General features: G+C 40.6%; 1 protein-coding gene across 2 annotated transcripts in view; it reads left to right on the top strand.

Annotated features, from left to right (window-relative positions):
• Positions 1–23,737, top strand: part of COL21A1 (collagen type XXI alpha 1 chain) — a 111,508-nt gene that overhangs the window by 57,957 nt on the left and 29,814 nt on the right. For both annotated transcript variants that reach the window (XM_029074220.2, XM_029074226.2), the window contains 5 exons: positions 692–745; positions 1,548–1,601; positions 2,409–2,462; positions 2,553–2,606; positions 18,155–18,208. In XM_029074220.2, the coding sequence (XP_028930053.1) occupies positions 692–745; positions 1,548–1,601; positions 2,409–2,462; positions 2,553–2,606; positions 18,155–18,208 (270 nt within the window). The remainder of the gene's footprint in view (positions 1–691; positions 746–1,547; positions 1,602–2,408; positions 2,463–2,552; positions 2,607–18,154; positions 18,209–23,737) is intronic.

Genomic DNA, 23,737 nt, shown 5'->3' with positions numbered 1-23,737 from the left:
TTAATTGAACAATGGCGTTTGAAAGCTTACTATGTGCTAAGCATTGTACTGAGTTCTTGGGAGAGTACAATAAAACAGAATTAGCAGGCACTTTCCTGCCCATAACCAGCTTACAGTCTAGAGGGCCCCTCATTGAATTTATATTTGGGATATCTACACAAATAGATACCTACCAAAGAATTCTTCTTTTGGCACCCATTAGTAGCTGAATTCCTCTTTCTGCATAAACCAGAAAACTCTCTCTCTCTTTCTCTCTCTCTGGAGTTTGTATTTCTTGTGCCTTTTCTTTCACATAGGGACTTTATGATGATCCATCTAGCAGAGCTCTATTGGGTATTTCTATACCCACCCTCAGGGCTCTTTTCATAAAGACATTGTTGTAGTGTAACCAGGACTTAAAAGAATAGAATGATAAATATTTTCCCATGGGAGACTTTAATTCAATCAAATGAATAGATACTTAATGGAAAAATGGGTTTTCTTCTACCTAAATGTATTTAAATTATTTATTTAAATTTCATCCCAATAGGTTTTAAGAAAATCTGGCCAATAATTCAGTGAGTCTAAAATTTTAGAAGCTTGAAATCATGGCTCTGAGTTGGAGGGGTATATTATGAAATTTATGTAGATTCATAGATGGAGTCTATAAGGGTTTGGGGCTATTTTCATTTAATATAACTTTATGTTTCAGGGTGAGCAAGGACATCCTGGATTTCCTGGCCTGCATGGAATGCCGGCATCAAAGGTTAAAGAAATCAAATGTTTTTGCCAGTGTTTCTCTGTTAGCCTTTGGAATAGTTCAATTGTAAACACTTTTAAGGCAGGAATGATGCCTTCTAATCCTAGTGTTCTCTTCCAAATATTCAGTGTTGTGATCTATATGAACGGGATGAATAAGTACCAGTGAATGAATGATTGATGGAATTTGCAACATTTCCAGAACCTGAATCAATATTCCACTCATAGTTTACATCTCATTAAATTCACTAATCTTAAAAATCAGTGGTATTTGTACACTTTAACTATGGTATTGATTCAGTTATATATCATTGTATTAATGTTTGTTGAATCAAATGAACGAATTCCTTGAATGTAGAGGTATAGTCTCTGTCATCTTTGAAGTTTTCTTTTCTGCCCTCCAGTATTATTTCTTAGTTATTATTCTTCCCCTTTTAGACTGTGAGCCCATTATTGGTCAGGGATTGTCTTTATCTGTTGATGAATTGTACATTCCAAGCACTTACTACAGTGCTCTGCACGCTGTATAAGCGCTCAAAAAATATGATTGAATGAATGGATATGTTTGTTTTCATTTCCCCTCATACCCATCTCCAAAATCCATATGCCATTTTAATGTTAAAAACTAATTTTCTTGGAGCTTACTGCTCCAGCCTCTTTCTATCACAATCTTCAGCAAATGAGTATTAGGCATTGTAGATGGTCATAATTTATAAATTAACTGAATTGAATATTGCTAGTAATTTAGACATAATAGCAATTGATATTCTATTTCAAATAAATTATTTTTCCCATATTTTGTTTCCTAGGGTGAAAAGGGCCCCAAAGGAGAGAAAGGATTGCCAGGATTTTACGGGAAAAAGGAAAGTATAAATCATAGAAGGAAGCTTCACTTTCTCTCCAGCACAATATAATCCAACTGATATCTGTCCTGATATCAATTTCTTATATCCCTCTACCTCTTAGGGACAAATAAGATGTGTGTGATAGTTTATTTTAAATAAAAATAAATTCTGTGTGGCTGTTTGATTAGGGTATGGTTAGAACCTTTACATTTTCTTAATATTGGCTCTCAAATCTGTCCATTTCTAATGCAAGCAGAGATCTCATAATAATAATAATAATAATATTTAAGCACTTACTATATTTCAAGCACTGTGCTTAACACTGGGGTAGATACAAGATGATCAGGTCACACATGGAACATACAGAGTAAGGAGGGGTGAGAACAGGTATTAAACTCCATTTTGCAGGTAAGAAAAATGGAGCACAGAGAAGTTAAGTGATTTGCCCAAAGTTGCATAGCAGACAAATGGCAGAGCTGGAATTAGAATCCAGGTCCCCTAACTCCCGGGCCTTTGCTCTTTCCCTTACGCCATGCTGCTTCCCTAGATATGCGCAATAAGATGAGCGAGGTCTGGAATCCTGTTTTTTCTTTCCTTAAAAATTCCAAACTCCCTTTGATTCCTTAATGTATAAATAAGTATGTTTATTGAATAGTCAGTATTTTGAACTCTAATGATAATGTTGAGCTGAGCATACACTGTACTGGGCTCTTAGTACATGGCTATTGAGCCCTAAGAAGCAGTTAATTATGAATCATCCTGATTGGGTGATTTGGTTATTTTTTACAAAATATAATGACTAATACTAAGTTTCATCTTTTACAGGGGGCAAAAGGTGAGAAGGGTGATCCTGGATTTCCAGGTCTACCTGGACGTGCTGTAAGTTATACAGAAAGATTACCTCCCCACAGTATTGTTAAAGCAACGTGTTAATGCATACTAATATGAGTGCACTCTTCGTTGCTATAGGGGGAAACTGGAAGAAACGGAAAGGATGGGTTCCCTGGGAGTCCTGGTTTCAAGGTATTTATAAAATATCTTCAGTGTAGCCTATTTAGACCTGGAGAATAGGATGGATATGCCTAGTTAATCAGTTTTTCCTGTGAAAGAAAATGGGTCAGTTAGGATAGTGTGAGGCTGTATGATTGGTATTGTTAAGCACTAACTATGTGCAGAGCACCATTGTAAGCGCTGGGGTAGATACAGGGTAATCAGGTTGTCCCACATGAGGCTCACAGTCTCTATCCCCATTTTACAGATGGGGTAACTGAGGCACAGAGAAATGAAGTGACTTGCCCACAGTCACACAGCTGACAAGTGGCAGAGCCAGGATTCAAATCCATGACCTCGGACTCCCAAGCCCGGGCTCTTTCCACTTAGCCACGTTGCTTAAGGGAATTCAGCTTGAGCTGAAGTGACAACACTGATTAGCCTGTAAGATAGCAACACAAAGTGTAACATTTTTCACTATGGTGAGGGAAGGAAGGGACTTGCAATGAGTGCTATCAGGCCAGAGATTCTGTCTCCTGTGGAAATGAGAAGATCTCCATTCCCAGGGTGACTTCACAACATTCTTTTCTTGTAAATCGATGGAGAAGTCTTGATGGGCTTAAGTGGTTGCTTCCTAGAATCATGTTTTCCTAGCTACTCCCTGTCCCTAATTACTGTTCAGGGAAGAGGAGAAGGGGAGAGAGATCAGATGGTATGTCAGGCTGTTGGTTGGGCCTGGCATCTTCATAGAATTGGAAAGTATGTATACCTAGATGTTGGGGACTTTGGAATTGTATCAATAGAGAGGGTTCTACCTTGTCAGAAATAATCTCCATGTTGTATTCTTGAACTATCACCTCCAAAGAAAATCCTGGGCTTGAGGCCCAATCTAACATCTTGGAAATAAAGTAATATTTTTCACTTAAATTAGATTTGCGGCCAGAAGCCCTTAAACTATATTTATTTAATAACTTCATGAGATTGAACTCATATATGATAGTCAAACGGTGACTTAGTAATATAACTCTTCTCCTCCTACCTTACGTTGCTGATCTCCTACTATAATCCTGCCTGCACACTTTGCCCCTCTAACGCCAACCTTCTCACTGTTTCTCTATCTCCTCTGTCTCATCACACACACCTTACCCACATCCTCCTCCTGGCTGGCCTGGAACTTCCTCCCCAATAATTTCCAACAAACTACACTTTCCCCACCTTCAAAACCTTATTACAATCACTTATTGTCCAAAAGTCCTTTCCTGACTAACTCCTCATTTTTCCTATTCACCCTCCCTTCTGCATCAGCTATAATGCATGAATTTGTACCCCTTAAGCACCGGATATTTGCTCTACAGCACTTGTTTAGATATACTTTCACGCTCCCATTTGGAAAGAGCAGAGGCCTGGGAATCAGAAGGACCTGGGTAATAATACTAGTTTTGACACTTGTCTGCTTTATGACCTTGGGCAAGTTGCTTAATGTCTCTGAGCCTCAGTTTCCTCATCTGTAAAATGGAATTGACTGTGAACCTCATGTGGGACAGAGTCTGTGTCCAACCTGATTATGTTGTGTCCAGTACAATGCTTAGTACAGTGCCTGGCACATAGTAAGCACTTAAGAAATACCTAAATTATTATTATTGATTTAATATAATAATAATAGTAATAATTGTAATGTCTGTTTCCCCCTCTAGACTGTAAGCTCCTTTGAGTAGGAATTGTATCTACTAACTCTATTGTAGATTGTATCTGCCCCAGCACTTAGAACAGTGCCTGGCACATAGTAAGCATTTAATAAATACCATAATTATAGTTATTAATCATTATAATATGCTTCCAAGTGCTTAGTACATTTCTCTACACACAGTTAGTGATCAATAAATACCACTGATTTATAAGTAATTTTGAATCAAATATAGTTTAATATTGAACTGGAATATTGTTAGAAGCTTTATCTAGTAACCTGTTGTGTGTTCTTTATGAAAGTTAAAGTCCTTGCATATATTTCTGTATTTTTTTGTGGAGTAATTATGATATCCAGTCTGTTTCACCCACAGTTCAGTTTGGTGTACTAAGGCGACTTGGTCTTGATTTCTGAGCCCCTTCTACAAGCCTTTAATGTAGCCATCATTCTGAAGTTTGGTCATATTGCCTTAGCATCTGTTTCTTATAAAACTTGAATTCAGTGTGGGACTGTAACCATCTAGGTCAGTGAATTAAAAACAGGCTGTTTTAAATGGAAGAATTTTCAACAATCTCTCGGGTCTATTACAAATGAATATTCATTTGAAACTACATCACAGAAATACATACTTGCATCCACACCCAGGTGATTCAGAATGAATTCAGTAGTCCGTATTTAGATAAATATCCATGTTGAACGTGGCAGAGTGTTTGGGAAAATCATTAGGCCCTCAAGATTTTTAAGCCCTGCCATGTACACAAAGCATGTGGAGAAGCAGCATGGATTAGCGGAAAGATCATGGGCTTGGGATGCAGAGGTCGTGGGTTTTAATCCCAGTTCTGCCACTAGTCAACTGTGTGATTTTGGGCAAATCACTTGACTTCTCTGTGCCTCAGTTCCCTCCTATGTAAAATGGGAATTAAGACTGTGAGCTCCAGGTGGGACAACCTAATTACCTTGTATCTACTCCAGTGTTTAGAACAGTGTTTGGCACATAGTAAGTGCTTAGCAGATACCATCATCATCATCTTAAGAAGTACACATAGGAGTCCCACATAGCAGCTCCTACAAAACTCCTTCAAAATTCTAAGCTACACACACAACCTTTTCTCAAGTACCCTTTCAGATGCAGCCACTGGAAAGAAAGTAAGATTGCATCTCCAGTTTTTGAGTCAACAGTGGTTATTTTCAGTATCATATATGTGAGGTATCCCCATGAAGGTTTCTGGGGAGGCTAAATTCTCCTTTGTATACCTGAGTTTGAGGAATGGGGAATGCCTCCCTTTAACCCCCTCCTAGTTTCTTTAAATTTGGGGCTCACTGTCAGTGAATTGGTTAGCGCCTGCAGCAGTAAATAATCTTAAAAAAATACTTCCTGGCTCCACCCTCTCTGCTTCCGGCCAATCTCCTCCTGGGACTGCCTAACCCAGGATGTGCCCGGGTGGATTGACCATGAATTGAACTGCTCCTTCCAAATATGGAGCAACCCCATGTGTTTGTCACTGCTTCTGGATGTGGGAGTGTGTGTTTAGGCTAGCCCACTCTTCCTGCCCTAAAAGAAGCAATCTTTTGTTCAGAAATATGCTGAATACTTCAAGTTGTTTTTTCATCCTAATATCCCTGTGTGGGTCCACATTAATATTTGGGAAAATGGTACAATTACCCAGGATGAGGAGCATCCTCTGTGGCCATATGACTGCTGACACACGTGTTCATGCACATAAACAACTCCCCTTGTGCCCCCTCTTCCACCCGTCCCCCACATCCTCACCCACCTACTTTCACCAAGCAATCAAGCAGTAGTATTTATTGAGCAGTTACTCTGTGCTAAGTACTTGGTAGAGTACAATGAAGCTAGATAAGCAATGTGGCCAAGTGGACAGAACATGGTCCTGGAAATCAGAAGCATCTGGGTTCTAATCCCATCTCCACCACTTGTCTACTGTATGATGTTGAGCAAGTCATTTCATTTCTCTGTGCCTCAGTTACTGCATCTTTAAAGTGGGAATGTCTCCATGTGGGGCATGGACTTTGTCCAACCTAATTAGCTTGTATTTACTCCAGCACTTAGTATATCATGCCTGGAACATAGTGAGCACTTAACAAATGCCATCAAAAAGGAAGATCCCTGCTCTCAAGGAGCTTATTATCTAGCTGAATAACAGTACTAAAATAAATTATATGTAGAAGGAAGCAGAGTTAAAAAAAATTAATCAATGTGATTTATTGATTGATTACTATGTGCAAACTACTGGACCAAGTGCTTGAGAAAATACAATGCAACAGAATAAACAGAGACATTCCCTCCCCATGATGACCATACAGTCTACTGAGGGAGACAACAGTATAAATAATTTATAGTATATAGTTTAAAGGTATGTACCTAAAAGCTGTGGGATTGAGGGTTGGGTGAATATCAGAAGATAGAGAAGCAACAAAGCTTAGTGGCAAGAGCACGGGCTTGGGAGTTAGAGGACATGGGTTCTAATCCTGGCTCAGCCACTTGTCTGTTATGTGACCTGGGGCAAGCCACTTAACTTCTCTGTGCCTCAGTTACTTCATCTGTAAAATGGGGATTGAGTGTGTGAGCCCCACGTGGGTCAACCTGATTACCTTGTATCTACCCCAGCACTTAGAACAGTATAAGTACAGCACTTAGCAAATACCATAATTATTATTACTATTATCAAATGGCCATAGATCACATATCCAAGTGAATAGATGACACAAAAGAGAGACCAAGTTGGGGAAAAGAAGACTTAATAGGGGAATGAGGCCACTTGGAGGAGATGTGACTTTAATAATGCTTTGAAGGTGGGGAGAGTGGTGGTTTAGCATAGATGGAGTAGGAGGGAGTTGGCAGGGGAGAGAGGAGGGGAGGGAATGTAGGAAAAGGGTCGGTGGTCAGATAGGTGATATCAGACACAGTGAGTAAGATGGCACTAAAAAAGTAAAGTGTGTGGACTATAATAGGAGATCAGTGAGATAGGATAGGGTGAGCTGATTCAGTGCTTTAAATCTCATGCATATGTTTAACGGGAAGCCATTGGAGATTCTTGAAGAGTGGGGACCCAAGGGCTGTATTGTTTTTTTAGAAAAAATGATCCCTGCAGCATGGGAAAGTATAGGCTAGAGAGGCAAGAGACAGGAGGCTGGGAGATCAGTGGAAAGGCAGAAGCAGTAGTTAAGACCGGACAGGATAAGTACTTGGATCAGCATGGTAGCAGTTTGGATGGAGAGGAAATGGAAGATTTTAACAGTGTTGTGAAGGTAGAACCAACAGGATTTGTTGACAGATTGAATATGTAGGTGGAATGAGAGAGATGAGTCGAGAGCCATGTCATATATAAAGGTATTTCATTCATTCACTTATATTTATTGAGCACTTACTGTGTGCAGAGCACTGTACTCACTTATATTTATTGAGCACTTACTGTGTGCAGAGCACTGTACTAAGCACTTGGGAAAGTACAATATAGCAATAAAGAGAGATATTCCCTTCCCTCAACAAGCTCGTAGTCTAGAGCTCACAGTCTAGAGGTGGCGGCATGGAGGGGGAAGAAGGGAGTATTTACGTAAGTGAACTAGGGGAATAAGTTAAGTGATGTAGAAATGCTGAAATGTCATTTAGAGAGGATATAGGTTGGGAATATGAAAAGTTAATCAGGAAAAACTTCTTGAAACACATGATTTCAGAAGGGCTTTGAAGATGAGAAGAGCAATAGTCAGATGGTTGTTAAGCAGAAGAGAGTTCCAGGCAAAAGGGAGGATGTGAGCAAGAGATTGGCAGTGAGATGAGAATTAGGTCCAAAAGAAACCAAGTGTGTGTGATCTAATGATGATATTAATAATCATGGAATGAAAGTGCTTGCTATATACTAAGTACTAATCAGGTCAGAAATGGTCCCTGTTCCACATGGGGATCCCAAGTCTGAAGGAAGGTAGGTACTGAATCCCTATTCTACATCTGAGGATACTGAGGAACAGAGAATTTGAAAATCTTCTGAAGTGACAAAGCAAGCAAGTGGTGGAGCTAGAATTAGAACTCAGGTCACCTAACTCCCAGGCCCATATTCTACACTGCTTCTCAGGTCATTCTACTTTGTAGTGGAGAAGTAGCTAATTGGATGCTGTAAACCCAGTGTTCACCTGCACTACAGCCCCTGTTTTGGGCTAAAAATAGCCCAGTGGTGTTTCGACTGAAAGCAGGGAAACACTCCAGGAAGAGCAGGAGAGAATGAACTTTGACCCTAGTGGTTCCTCTGGAGTACCTCAGGACGGAGAGTGCCACTGGGCCAACTTCCCTCCCTTTGTATAGTGGGGAGAGACAAAGGGTGGAGACGAGATTATTTTAGTACATCCAAGAAGATGTAGTGGTGTATCATGCATGGCAACAGACTTTGGATTCAGGTCAAAAATGAAGTATATAGAGCAAGACAGTCCCTCAGGGAAGCTGTGATGGGATTGGGAAATTGTTGTTAGGCCACATGTTCACGTCACCAAATCAAAGTCACAGTCAGAGGAAGCTCCATGCTATTTCTGAATGATTTAGGAAGGAAAATAGAAAGTGCTGCAACTATTCTGTTCATGGATTCTTCAGTTGTAGCATCTCATTCTTTGCAAGCCCTAAAAATTCAGCACTTTATGATCACATGGAAGAAAAGGTGTGCTGAACAAGCTCATCTTAATAGTATATTCTACCGGACTGCCTTTGTCCTATGTCCATCCTTCTGCATAAAAAAACTGCATGAATAACTCCAGTGCTTTTAAATGCTGTCTTTACATAATGAATTGTAAAACTAGCATTGGCTAGACTAAGTGTCATATCTTCACATGCACAAAATAGAAAAATTAGCCACAAATAAGGAAAGAAACATGTGTTTTTATTTATATCAATTTTAGGCAAGAAAAGTGCCCCCAAATTTATACATTGACTATCCATAATCTGGTAGGATGTCAACAAATATAAAGATTTATAAAGAAACTTAGAAGCAGGATCAAAATTCTGGCACTTTTATTTCATTTTATTTTATTTTTTGAAAATAATCTTCTATGTTTAATCACATTTTCATGGTAGGTGTCTCCTTCCCCTCTCTCCTGAATGTTACCATGACCACAAACTGCATTATTCCCAATTCATTTATTACTTGTGGGCAGATCCCAAAGACCACAGTACCAAAGAAAAACATACATAATGCAATTTTCCTAGATCTGTTTCAGGATAAATTTCCTCTTATTTTCTGGTTTGTTGCAAAATGAGTCATTCTCTGACATTAGATAGAGAAACTTGATTTAGAGATACTTATGAGCGTGAAATTTCTTAAATCACTTTATGTTAAGGAAATTTAGAAACAGCAAAATTAATGCATTTGAGGATAAAAATTTGCTGTTCTTGTGCAAATTATTTAGGGCTATAGGCCTGAAAACTCAGACTGAGCGTGAAAGATGTTTGGCAGAGCTACTCAAGTTAGAATGGGGAAACAGCATGCTTAGTTGTTAGAGCCCAGACCTGGGAGTCAGAAAAACCTGGGTTTCTAATCCTGGTTCTGCTGCTGTCTGCCGTGTGAACTTGAGCAAGTAACTTGACTTCCCTGTGCCTCAGTCACCGCATCTATAAAATGGAGATTAAGACTGTGAGCACAAATTGGGACATGGACTGTGTCCACCCGGATTACCTTGCATCTACCCCAGCACCTAGAAGAGTACTTGGCGCATACAGTGCTTTGCACACAGTAAGTGCTCAATAAATATGATTGAATAGTAAGCGAATAACAAATACCATTTTAAAAAAAATGGGTACCCAACTTTAAAGTAGAAATGTGGTCCTCAGACACATCATGCTTTCTGCCATCGTTATGACACTAGAAATTGAGCAATAAAAAATGATGAATTCAAAATACATATCTAACTTGATATTGTTAATAAATCACTACTTATCTTTCAGTCACTAACAGGCTAAATAACTGGAGACAAAACTACTGGCCCATTACAACTATTTTTTTTCTTCTTTGTCCTGGTCCCCAAAATGTCATGGCATTTGCCAGATAGGACATTGATATATTAAATGGACCGAGAGGTAGAGAGGTAGGGCAAGAGGACAACAGCCAATTAGGATTTATTTCCCAGATATTGCTGGTTGACCTAGGCCCAGTGCCCAGGAGCTTGTTACATTTCAAACAGGTTGCTTTCATTTATCTAGTTTGGAGATCCTAGTGCCTCCTTATCCATTCATGTTAATCCATGCTTAAGGGGCAGGCACATCCCAAATGCAGTAAATTATTATTTTAAATATGGGTTCTGAATGCATATTAAATCACTAAGTGATCTTTAAAGATTACCCATCAGTTTCTATTGGGTTAATAGCTCCCATCCTCTTCCTACCCTCTACTACAACAATAATAATAGTTATTGTGGTATTACCATGTGCCAAACACTCCACTACAAGATAATCACACCAGACTGTGTTCTCTGTGTAAGACAAGAACTGTGACTAAGGAACAACTTCACCATATTTACTGACAGACTCAAATTTCTACATTTATCCCTTCCTTCGCTGACTCATTATTAGATGTAGTGACCAAAAGGCAAGGCATAGGAGTGGAAAAAAGCAAAGGACTTTCATAATCTGGATAATAGAATTGAGCCTCAAATTACTGAGAGTTTGCTTCTCCAAGAATCTTCTGAGGGGTTTGTTGGTCCTTCCAAATGCACTCCTTGGATGAAGGTGTCAGGACCACCCCAGAGTTAACTTATTATTATTATTATTGTATTAAGCACTTACTGTGTGTCACACACTGTTCTAAGCACTGGGGGTAGATACAAGTTAATCAGGTTGGACATGGGGTTTACAGTCTAAATATGGAGGAAACAGAGGTACTTAATCCCCATTTTATAGTTGAGGTGACTGAGGAAGACAAGTGACTATCCCAAGGTCACACAGCAAGCATTTGGCAGAGGCAGATTAGAACCCAGGTCCTCTGACTGGCCTATACTCTTTCCATTAGGCCATGCTGCTTCTCAGTTGGTTCATCTAACTGGAACTCTAGTAAAAAGAAACGCTGGCCCCAACTGTTATCCATCAGCAGGTGCCCATAACTGTCAGCCTTTCAGGCAAGCCAGATGAACTGGGCGTCTCTGAGCTTCTATTCTTTCCATCATCCTCTATATGTTCTCCCACCCAATGAGGTAGATGGCTAGAGAATGCAGCCTATGGAAGCCACTAGTACTGGTGTTAGCAAATAATTCCTAACTTGGGACCCTAAAGACCTCCCTGCTTGCCTCACTAGTTCTCACTAATTCCTGAATATGTTAGACAAGAGATTAGTCCAAGTCTAGTGTGGCTACTTCTAATTTCCATGGTCTCATAAGTCACCAGTCTCTGCCATGCCTGCTCAATATTTCATTGTTTGTTGAGCTATCTGTCAATAGCTCAACAAAGTTTGTCTGATGAAGAACACCCCCTAATTTCAGAGACTTACTCCAACACATGAAAAATTGCCTGTGACCTCCTCAAAAGTCCCGTGTTTGGCTGAAGTGGCAGAAATGACAAGTAGCAATAGCTAAGTGGGAAGAGAGGCTGCAGGAAGACACACTTTCTAGAATATGAACCCTGGCCTCTGTATCTTCTCAGGCCTGTGGCCACCATTGCAATACTACTACAGGGACTGCTTCTCGAAGTGATGACATTAGCTATCATTCAGGCGGTTTGAGCCTAGTTTCCCCTATGCCATAAATGCCTCCGATAGCAGCGTTAGGAAACAGCAGGAGGCAGAGGCAGGAGAGGATTAACTTCTCTGTGCTTCTCTTCCTGTTTTCCTACTACTGCCTGTTGATTTTCCTAAGCAAAAGTCATCTGGGCCCAAAACCCGCTCTTGACCCCACTTCCCCCTCCAGTTATCACCCTATCTCCCTACTACCCTTCCTTTCCAAAATCCTAGAACGAGTCGTCTACAATCGCTGCTTAGAATTCCTTAACTCCCATTCTCTCCTGGACCCCCTCCAATCTGGCTTCCGTCCCCTCCACTCTACCGAGACTGCTCTCTCTAAGGTCCCCCATGACCTCCGTCTTTCCAAATCCAATGGCTCCTACTCCATTCTAAACCTCCTTGACCTCTCTGCTGCCTTTGACACTGTCGACCATCCCCTCCTCCTCCATACCTTATCTCACCTTGGCTTCACGGACTCCGTCCTCTCCTGGTTCTCCTCTTACCTCTATGACCGGTCATTCTCGGTCTCCTTCGCTGGTGCCTCCTCCCCCTCCCATCCTTTAACTGTTGGAGTTCCTCAAGGGTCAGTTCTTGGCCTCTTCTGTTCTCCATTTACACTCACTCCCTCGGTGAACTCATTCGCTCTCACGGCTTTGACTGTCATCTCTACGCAGATGACACGCAGATCTACATCTCCGCCCTGTCCTCTCCCCCTCCCTTCAGGCTCGCATCTCCTCCTGCCTCCAGGATGTCTCCACCTGGATGTCGGCCTGCCGCCTAAAACTCAACATGAGCAAGACTGAGCTCCTCATCTTCCCTCCCAAACCCGGTCCTCTCCCAGACTTCTCTATCACCGTGGATGGCACGACCATCCTTCCCGTCTCTCAGGCCCGCAATCTCGGTGTCATCCTTGACTCGTCTCTCTCGTTCACCCGACACATCCTATCTGTTACCAAGACCTGCCAGTTTCACCTTTACAATATCACCAAGATCCGCCCTTTCCTCTCCACCCAAACGACTACCTTACTGCTACGGGCTCTCGTTATATCCCGGCTAGACTACTGTGTCAGCCTTCTCTCTGACCTCCCTTCCTCCTCTCTCGCCCCGCTCCAGTCTACACTCCGCTGCCCAGCTCATCTTCCTGCAGAAACGATCTGGGCATGTCACTCCCCTTCTTAAACACCTGCAGTGGTTGCCTATCAACCTCTGCTCCAAACAAAAACTCCTCACTCTAGGCTTCAAGGCTCTCCATCACCTTGCCCCTTCCTACCTCTCCTCCCTTCTCTCTTTCTACCGCCCACCCCGCACGCTCTGCTCCTCTGCCGCCCACCTCCTCACCGTCCCTCGGTCTCGCCTATCCCGCCGTCGACCCCTGGGCCACGTCCTCCCGCGGTCCTTGAACACCCTCCCTCCTCACCTCCGCCAAACTGATTCTCTTCCCCTCTTCAAAACCCTACTTAAAACTCACCTCCTCCAAGAGGCTGTCCCAGACTGAGCTCCCCTTCTACCCCCACTTCACCTCTCTGCAGCTTAACCCTCTTTTCCCCCCATTTCCCTCTGCTCCTCCCCCTCTCCCTTCCCATCTCCTCAGCACTGTACTCGTCTGCTGAACTGTATATATTTTCTTTATCCTATTTATTTTGTTAATGAATTGTACATCACCTTGATTCTATTTAGTTGCCATTGTTTTTACGAGATGTTCTTCCCCTTGACTCTATTTATTGCCATTGTTCTTGTCTGTCTGTCTCCCCCGATTAGACTGTAAGCCCGTCAAATGTCAGGGACTGTCTCTATCTGTTGCCCACTTGTTCATTCCAAGTGCTTAGTACAGTGCTCTGCACATAGTAAGCTCTCAGTAAATACTATTGAATGAATGAATGAATGAATGATCTCATTATGCCTTACCTTTGTGTCTCCTGGCCTCCTGTCTCTCTCCATCTTTCTGTCTCTGTTTTCCCACTCTTAATCATGTGCCACTGCTCTCTCCTCATAGAAGCCCCAGTCCTGGATACTCTTCCCCCAGCCTACTTTGAACTCCTGAAATATGGTCACTTGACTCCTTGAGATGTTTCAATATTTAAAATAGAACAATTTGTGATTCCTGTCATTTTCATTTCTGCCCATTTCCTATTCTTCAGGGTTTGTCTGGAATAACTTTTTCCCACCTATAGAATCATTGAATTGGCAGCGATTCATTTTTCCTTTGGGTAGTTTAGATTGCAGGAAAACATTATCCCATACTCTAAAAGTTTTGGACCGTGCTTGTAAATAAAGCTGGAGCAGAGGAAAAATTGGGGCTTTGAAATATTTTCAGACATAAGAATTTTCAAAACTGGAAAAATTCTTTCCTGTATACTACAATGCTAAATAGCCATCACACACATCATGATTGAAAGTTTGGACTGGGTTTTTGGTTTTTTTTTAAAAAAACAAGAAAAATAAAGATTGGTTAGTATATTCTGGGCCTCATTGCTCCAGTATGTTTTCTAAAGTGGCTGTGCCTTTATGAGAATTGTGGTATGTGTGAACTGAAATAGAGTTCCGAGTACATTCCGTCAGGGATTCTATGCCAGGTGCTTAACCTGGCTAAGCAAAGTGTCCTGGATGCATGTGTTTTCATTTTGAAACCTGTTTCAATTTGGCTATGTGAGCCCATGTCCATATGAAATTCCTGTTTTGCTGCTTTTAGAAGAATGAAATGTACTCTCAGGCAAGAAGCCAGTGTGGCATAATTGTTTGAAAATAGATTTTTCTTGTTATAGTAGCACTGATACAAGGAAAAAGCAAGTTTTTTGTGTACTGTTATAAGAACTTTAAAGGCAGGCATCTGAAATATCTTATCCCAAGGACTTATATTTACAGATATAGTTATTTAAGGAAAAAGTGGATGGTTTATTTCCCAAAATAAAGGGAAATTGGCTGATTTGGGGAATAGTTTGCTAAGGGTAGAATAAAGCAATCTGAATATGGACATTAATCAAAAGAGAAAGGGAACTACAGACTCTATTGACCTATGAAAATCTCCAGTTCATATTTTGCTTATTTCTGGTGTCTCTTCATTCCCATAAAGCTAAAGAGGCTGCCCAACTCAGTGGGTTTTCATTGAGCAGGGACACAGCACCTGCACCTCACTTGGGCACTAGGCACCATACCTCTATGGGCTGTGTCCATGATATCCTTTGGGAGACCTATCCCCTGCTTGTGAATTAGCATTGAATGCCATGATATTGATTATGCTGTTGTCATGGTAGCTACCCAGAACATCTTTTCACACACCACAGCCTAGTGGATAAAGAATGGGCCTAGGAGCCAGAAGACATAGGTTCTAATTCTGACTCTGCCACTTATGTGCTATGTGACCCTGGAAGAGTTACTTAATTTTCATGAGCTTTAGTTTTCTCATTTGAAAAATGGGGATTCAATACCTGTTCTTCTTTCTACTTAGATTTTGAGCCCTACCATCCAGCCTAAATTATATCTATGCCAGGACAGTATTTGACACATCATAAGCACTTCACAAGTACCATTAACCACACTACCCTCCCATCCCTGAAACCCCAAACACCCAGGTGCTATTCTGGTGATGGTCAGTGTATTGCTACAGCTCAGCGTTCACCAGGTAGTTGAGGCATGCGAGTGTGGACTAATGAAAATAACGTGGGCCTGGGAGAGTGACCTAGGTTCTAATGCCAGCTCTGTCACTTGTCTGCTGTGTGACCTTGGACAAGTAACTTCACTTCTCTGTGCCTCAAATTCTTCATCTGTAAAATGGGGATTAAGACCATGAGGCCCATGTGGGACACAGACTGCATCCAAACCTATTTGCTTGTATCCATCCCAGACATGTCATAAGCGCTTAACAAATACCACTAATTATTATTATTGCTCTCTAAAGTAGCCTAGCCCTGATCCTGATATTCACAAGGAGGGGATCAAGGAGAGCTGGATGATCTTTAAAAATAGACTATAAATGGACTTTGTCACCTACTTCTTGTATTTTTCCAGTTTTAAGCATTTTGATGAACTCCTGCAATTTAGCAACTGGCAACAAATATTTGAAATTATTAATTTGTATCTTAAATCCAGTGACCTCTTTATAAACTCATTCATTCACTCATATTTATTAAGAAGTTACTGTATGCAGAGCACTGTACTAACTGCCTGGGAGGCTGTCTCGTTCACCCCACACATCCAATCCATCACCAAAACCTGCCCGTCTCACCTTTATAATATCGCCAAGCTCCGCCCTTTCCTCTCCACTCAAACAGTTATCTTACTGTTACAGGCTCTCATAATATCCTGGCTGGATTATTGTCAGCCTTCTCTCTTATCTCCCTTCCTCCTGTCTCTCCCCACTCCAGTCTATTCTTCATTCCACTGCCCGGCTCATCTTCCTGAAGAAACGCTCTGGGCATGTCACTCCCCTTCTTAAAACCTCCAGTGGTTACCTATCAACCTCCGCACGAAACAAAAACTCACTCTGGGCTTCAAGGCTCTCCATCCCCTTGCCCCTCCTACCTCTCTTCCCTTCTTTCTACTGCCCACCCCACACGCTTTGCTCCTCTGCCGCCCGCCTCCTCACCGTCCCCCGTTCTCGCCTATCCTGCCTTCGACCCCTGACCCACGTCCTCCCACTGTCCTGAAATGCCCTACCTCCTCACCTCCGCCAAACTAATTCTCTTCCCCTCTTCAAAACCCTACTTAGAGCTCACCTCCTCCAAGAGGCCTTCCCAGACTGAGCTTCCCCTTTTCCTTCTGCTCCCTCTGCTCCCCCTTTACTCCCCCTTCACCTCCCCTCAGCTAAGCCCTCTTTTCTCCCGTTTCCCTCTGCTCCTCCCCCTCTCCCTTCCCCTCAGCACTGTGCTCATCTGCTCAACTGTATATTTTCATTATCCTATTTGTTTTGTTAATGAGATGTACATCACCTTGATTCTATTTATTGCTGTTGTTTTAATGAGATGTTCATCCCCTTGATTCTATTTATTGCTATTGTTTTTGTCTGTCTGTGTCCCCCGATTAGACTGTAAGGTTGTCAAAGGGCAGGGACTGTCTCTATCTGTTACCGATTTGTACATTCCAAGTGCTTGGTACAGTGCTTTGCACATAGTAAGCGCTCAATAAATACTATTGAATGAATGAATAATATAACAATAAACAGACATTCCCTGCCCACAATGAGTTTACAGCCTCGAGGGGAATACAGACATTAGTATAAATGAATAAATTATAGATATGTACATAAGTGCTATGAGGCTGGGAGGGGGATGAACAGTGCAGAACGGAGTGGGAGGGAATAATAATAATAATAATGTTGGTATTTGTTAAGCGCTTACTATGTGCCGAGCACTGTTCTAAGCGCTGGGGTAGACATAGGGGAATCAGGTTGTCCCACGTGGGGCTCACAGTCTTAATCCCCATTTTACAGATGAGGGAACTGAGGCACAGAGAAGTTAAGTGACTTGCCCACAGTCACACAGCCGACAAGTGGCAGAGCTGGGATTCGAACTCATGAGCCCTGACTCCAAAGCCCGTGCTCTTTCCACTGCGCCACGCTGAAGAAAGAAGGGCTTGGTCAGGGAAGGCCTCTTGGAGGAGGTGTGCCTTCCATAAGGGTTAGAAGGTGGGGAGAGTCGTCGTATGTCAGATTTGAGGAGGGTGGGCTTGTTCCAAGCCAGAGGCAGGACATGAGGAAGGGATCAAATGTACAGCTTTTTTTTTTTTTAAGGAAGGAGCAGTTAGCTCCTAAAAGTGATAAAACAGCTAATTACTGAGTCAGTCAATCTGTAGTTTATACTACTGAAAGTGAAGGCCACCTTCTGGAATTGGTTGTTAGAAATGAGAATATGCTGTAGATATCAGAGTTTAACTTCTGTAAAGGAAATATTTGCCCTAATTACTAATAAATGGTGTGGTCTTTTCTGGTTCTTTTAAAGCAATTTTATATATCTCTGAGAAGTAATGAGGAATAATCTACATTTAATAACCCAGCTCCAAACTATTTTCCTACTTGAATGCTTTGTTAAAGAACAAGAATGTTATTTGAGTGTTGAAACAATCAGTGCTATTTATTGAGTGCTCACTGTTTGCAAAGCACTGTACTAAGTGCTTCGAAGAGTACAATACGGTTGTTGTCATGATCCCTGATTTCAAGGAGATGAAAACTCACATATGTTTGTCAACTCTTTTCAAAGGGAGAAATTGGGGAGCAGGGTGCTCCAGGACTGGAAGGACACCGAGGAGAACCTGTGAGTATTTAGAATATAATTCCTGAAAAATAGTGTAATTTATTGCCCACATAATGATGTTTCCAGGTAACACCTCCAGTTCTGCAGTGTAACTGTATTTTCTATATTGAAATTTTTAATAACCAAATGATATATTTTTTCAGATTTACAAATTATGTATTATACCTAATTGAAAATCATAGGTAATCAAAAGTAGGTAATAATAGATGTTTTATTGTATTTGAAAATATTCATATTAGGCAGTGCTCATGATTGTTTCCAGTTGTGCGTATCTCTTTGGAAAATTCAAGGAAATGTCTATTAGATATTATTTGAGGATTTTGCCTGAATCCAGTAAGCTATAAAGGGGGAAATGTAGTTTTCTTAATATGTTCATGCGGCGATGGAAATGGTAGCATTTTAAGAAAACATTTGAAAAAAGATTCTGAAAGGGATGAAATCTGAGTTTTGGATAGAATTACAAACTAATGAATACTTTCCAACAGAACAGGAAGACTAAAAATGTCAATCTTAGTAGCACAAAGTGCTTCAGAAAACTCAATCTTGAAGGCCACTGCTGTAGATTTGAGATATAATTTTAACTTTAACAATACTAATCTTTAGCGATTTCCCAGTCATTGGCTTAGAAGGGACTAAATGATTGTTTTACTATGTAATTATCTAATGTTTCAAATCCACAAGGTCAAGCCAATTAAAATAAATTTTGCATGATTGCAGATAATGCTTATGACTAGAGGGAAAGCAGAAGGAATTTTGGAAATTAGGCTAATTTTAAATTTTCAGGGCAATTATAAAACCAATCAATATTTGAGTGCTTACTCTATGAGCTTTTGAAAAAGTACAGTCAATTTAGTAAGCATGGTTGCTAACCTTAAAAAAATTAAAACATAGTGCAATACATTAAAATCAAGTACAGGTAGGAAGAAGCCAAAGTGTATGCTCTAAGTGCAATGGGGGATATCATCTAAGTGGCAGGTATCACAGTAGTGGTGAAGTGACAGAATACAGAAGAGTCATGGAAGCCTCCTTGGAGAAAATGCTGGTTTCAGAAGGGCTTTGAAGATGGAGGAACTCAGTGATCTGTTGAATATAAGTGGGAGGGAGTTCCAGGCAGGAAAGAAGATGTGAGCAAGAGGTTAGTGGTGAGAAACAAGAATGAGGTATTTGAGTAGATTGGCTTGAGAGAAATTATAGTGGTAGGAGAGAGAGGATAGAGGGGCAGAAACTGGTTGAGAACCTTGAAGTGAAAGTTTCTGCATCACATGTGCACTTTGGTCTTTACACGGTAAGTAGTTTGATTTTTATCACCCCACCCCCACAGCACTCCTGAACATATAAAGATGTAGTTTTTTTCCACATCAGTCTCCCTATACAGTCTTTAAACTCCTGTTGGTAAAGATTGTGTCTACCAACTCTATTGTATTCTCTCAGGAACTTAGTACAGTGTTTTGCATGCAGTAAGTGATCAATAAATGTCATTGGCTGGTTGATTCAGGAGTTTCTGCTTGAAGTGAGGAGGAATGGATAAGCAATAAAAGCTTTCGAGGAATGGGGGTATGTGCATAAAGTGATGTTTTAGGAAAATGATCCAGGCAGCAGAGTAGAGAAGTGTGAACCGGAGAGGGAAGAGATTGGATCTGGGTAAGTGTATTTGGAGGCTGATGCAGTAATCCAGTTGGGATATAAATGCTTGAACTAGCCTGCTTTGGATAGAGATGTAAAGAAATTTGACAGCATTTGTTGACTGATTATTGTTGTAAGAAAGAGAAGTGTTAGAGATAATACAAAGGATGTTGACTTAAGGAGAAGAAAATGGTTGTTCTGTCAATAGTGATGGGAAAGTGAGGAGGAGATGATTTGGAGGAAAGATGAGGAATTAAATTTTGGACAAACTGAACTTGAATTGTAGGGGGAACTTCCACGTCAAATAATTTTTGGCAGGAGGAGATACAGGATTGTGGAGAAGGAGAGAAGTCAGAGCTTGCAAGGTGGACAGATCTCCTTATCCCACGATATATCTTGATTTGTGCTTTTATCTGAAGATAATACTATTTTCCCTGTTTGACAATAATTGGGGTATTTGAGTGCTTATGTGCCAAGTGCAGTGTGCTGTGTGCCATTGTATTCAAGTTAATCAGGTCGGATGTAGTCCCTCTTTCACATCAATTGTATTTATTGAACGCTTACAGTGTGCAGGTCACTGTACTAGGTGTGTGAGAAAGTATAACACAACAATGTAACAGACATATTCCCTGCTCACAACAGATTTTCAGTCTAGAGGAGGAGACAGACATTTATATAAATTATGGGTATGTACATAGCTGTGGGACTAGGAGGGGATGGTGATGAATAAAGCGAAAAAATCAAGGTGATGCAGAAGGGAGCGGGAAAAGAGGTAATGAGGGCTTAGTCAGGGAAAGCCTCTTGGAGGAGATGTGCCTTCAGTAAGACTTCAAAGGTGGGAAGAGTAATTGTCTGTTGGTTATGAAATGGTAGGGTGTTCCAGGCCAGAGGCATGACATGAGTAAGGGGTTGGAGGTGAGGTGGTTAAGATTGAGGTACAGTTGGCATAAGCTCACATTCTAGGTAGGTCATACAACAGGTATCGAATCCCCATGTTACTGATGAGGAAATGGAGCCACTGAAAAATTATGTGACTTGCCCAAGATCACTTGACTGGAAGGTGGTAGAGCCAGAATTCAAATCCAAGCTCCCTAACTTGAAAAAAACAGTATGTCCCCACTAGTCACACTTTGAAATAACAGGGTACCTTTCTAGTCACTACCCAATTGGGATAAACAGCACATTCTTCAGTAGACCTGGCCAGAATTGAAGTATTCTATGAATTAACTATTTTACTTGTGTATTCAATCCATGGTATTAAGTGTTCTTACTGTGTGCTGAGTATTGCACTTGAAAAGGAAAGGTATCTGGTAGAGCCCGGCCATGCAGATGAATAACAGTAATTGGCCACATTTTAGGGCACATTTTCAACAAGGAAATTCAAATGTAGGTTGGGTGTGGTCAGTGAAGATCAATTTCATCCTCACTCTACGTTTTAGCTTGAGGCACAGGAGACTATTATATTCCTGGAAACACTTTGTTAATATTTTCTAAATTTAAAAAAATCCAAGCGGGAGAGAGCCCATGGATTTTTGACTTTTATAACTTGGAATTAGCATTTGCCATCTTTGAAAGATGTGGTATTACTTAGCCATTAATTGAGGTCTCTAGAAGGGATAAACCTTGGTGTTTGAGTGTTACTTTCATGGTCCTATTAAGGGGATGAGTCTGTCTTTCAGAAATATGTATTTCCTCTTGGTGTACTGTTCCCAAATACAAGTGAATATGTTGTGAGCAATTAATGAAGAAATACTTCCTTAAAATCATCCACTGAGTCTTGATTTTTATAATTTGTGGAGAGCTCTGGAAACAAATTCAATTTGGGTATAATACATTCATGGCACTAATTAGATGAAATGTATCCATGCTGTCCATACGTATAGTAGATATAAAATTTTGGAGCAACTGATTTGGCCATTATACAGTAGAAATTATACTTGCTTTATAATTTGGTAGTTAATATACTCCACACTGCTTAGATTAGTAAGGCAGAAACCTTGGGCTAAATTACAGTTGAACTAATTAACCACAGTGAATGGAAGTCCAACTTAATTCATCTATATAAACAGAGTTTTGAACATGAATAGGTCTGTAGTGCTTCAAATTTCACATTCATAATTATAGTTCCTGCAAATTTCATTTCAATAAATTCACTTAAAACTGAGAAATTTCTATTAAGCACCTCTGCTATGAGTTGAGGACATAGTCAATCAAAATGATGTTGAAAATATTCAAACTTGAAAGCAATTTACTTAAAAACTAGTAAATTATATCTCAGTTGCTCAGTTGACTACCTATGGGACTTCTTATATACCAAGAACCTTAAGATTGGATGATGATGCTGTTGATGGTGAGATTTTTTTTTTTTAAATCAGTGTTTGCAGGTTTGGCCACTGAAAACCAGTGCTCATCTGACCACTCCTAGGCATCATGTGCATGTAAAGATTGCTTTTTGCTGTGCTGCTGTATTCACTGCCTACCAATTTTAGTATTGAAATAATCTAATCTCTAAAAAACTCCAATCATTCCTTGCTCTCTTGTATAGTAGATTCTTGATCATGTTTTTAGATCTTCAGCTAGTTTACTAAGAGATTGGGAGCATGCTTATAGAACTCTCCAAAATAATGATATAAATTTTGGTTAATATCTTAAGTAACAAATAGTGAATAAACTTGCAAACACAAATGGTTTATAAGGACACCTTTGTGAGTGACAGGCTGGAAGAACTCTGAGTGATCATCCAGCCCACCCCTTCACCCAAGCAGGGCTATAAAATAACCCTCCCAGACAAATGGGGCTTTTTTCCCCCACCAAGATGTTTAGATAACGAGATTCCACAAATCTCCTGGTGATCCATTCCAGTGTTTTTACCATCCTTACATTCAAGGGCATTCTATATCTCTTGCTTCAATTAAGTTTCCAGAATTAATATTTTCCCCAAATCTATATAAGTGTTTTTGCTTTGTGTGAACACGTCTATTGGCATGTGCAATGAAGTTACATCATCTAGTTGACAGTATCACATTTGTGGTGAAGCCCTACTTAATTTAGTATACAAAACAGCTCTCTCCATCTCAGATGGCAATCAGCAGTGCCTAGCCACTAAAGACACTGCTAAGCTCCTCTAGTTCCAGTCAACTTTATGGACTTTCATCACATGTCCTGAGGAAAAATACTCAAAGCTTCAGAGCCCTTCGTTAGACATTTGGTCGCCCTGGTAATGAGGCCATAAGGATCTTGGGGTTTATGGAGGTGAGTATGTCATATTTGAATGCTGCTTTGCGTATTTACTCTATAAACACTTCATTCATGTTTGCCAAAATGTTTCTTTGTGAACTGTGAAGTCTTACTAAGCTATAAGCCTAAATCCCCGCTAAAATATTTTGGCAGCTACTTAGCTGGATTTAGGTTTGTTGTGCATCCTTTGCATAAGTGAAAAGTATTTCAGTAGCTGCTTCTGTTTAGTCACATGTTCTCTTTCTCTTTTATTCTGTCACGTTGCTGTATGTTTTTTGTTTTTACACAGGAGGAAGACAAGCGCATGGCATACATGGAGGGTTGTTGTGGTGGTGTCTATAATTTCTTCTTTCTTACAACACTGCACTGAAGCTAGCCAACAGGGTGACAACTTTCTTGAGTCCCTACAGGGATAAGGTTTCATGGAGGGTTTGAGTGAAAGTGATTGGTAAGTGAAATATCATAAATATATAATGATTTTATTGAAGGTTTGAGTGGAAAATTATATGAGTATCATTCATGCAAACTAATAATTTTTCTTAACCATGTTTCAGGTGAAAGCTAGATACAACCTTGTCGCCAACCCAAACATGGACTAAATACTGGTGGTAGCTACTTCTGGGCAGGGATCACGTCAGCCCAGTCTGTTGTATTTTACTCAACCAGGCA

The sequence above is a fragment of the Ornithorhynchus anatinus genome, chromosome 1, assembly GCF_004115215.2.
Source record: "Ornithorhynchus anatinus isolate Pmale09 chromosome 1, mOrnAna1.pri.v4, whole genome shotgun sequence".
Taxonomy (NCBI): Eukaryota; Metazoa; Chordata; class Mammalia; order Monotremata; family Ornithorhynchidae; genus Ornithorhynchus; species Ornithorhynchus anatinus.
Note: the sequence above shows the minus strand (reverse complement) of the source record. Positions and strands in the feature narration are given on the sequence as shown.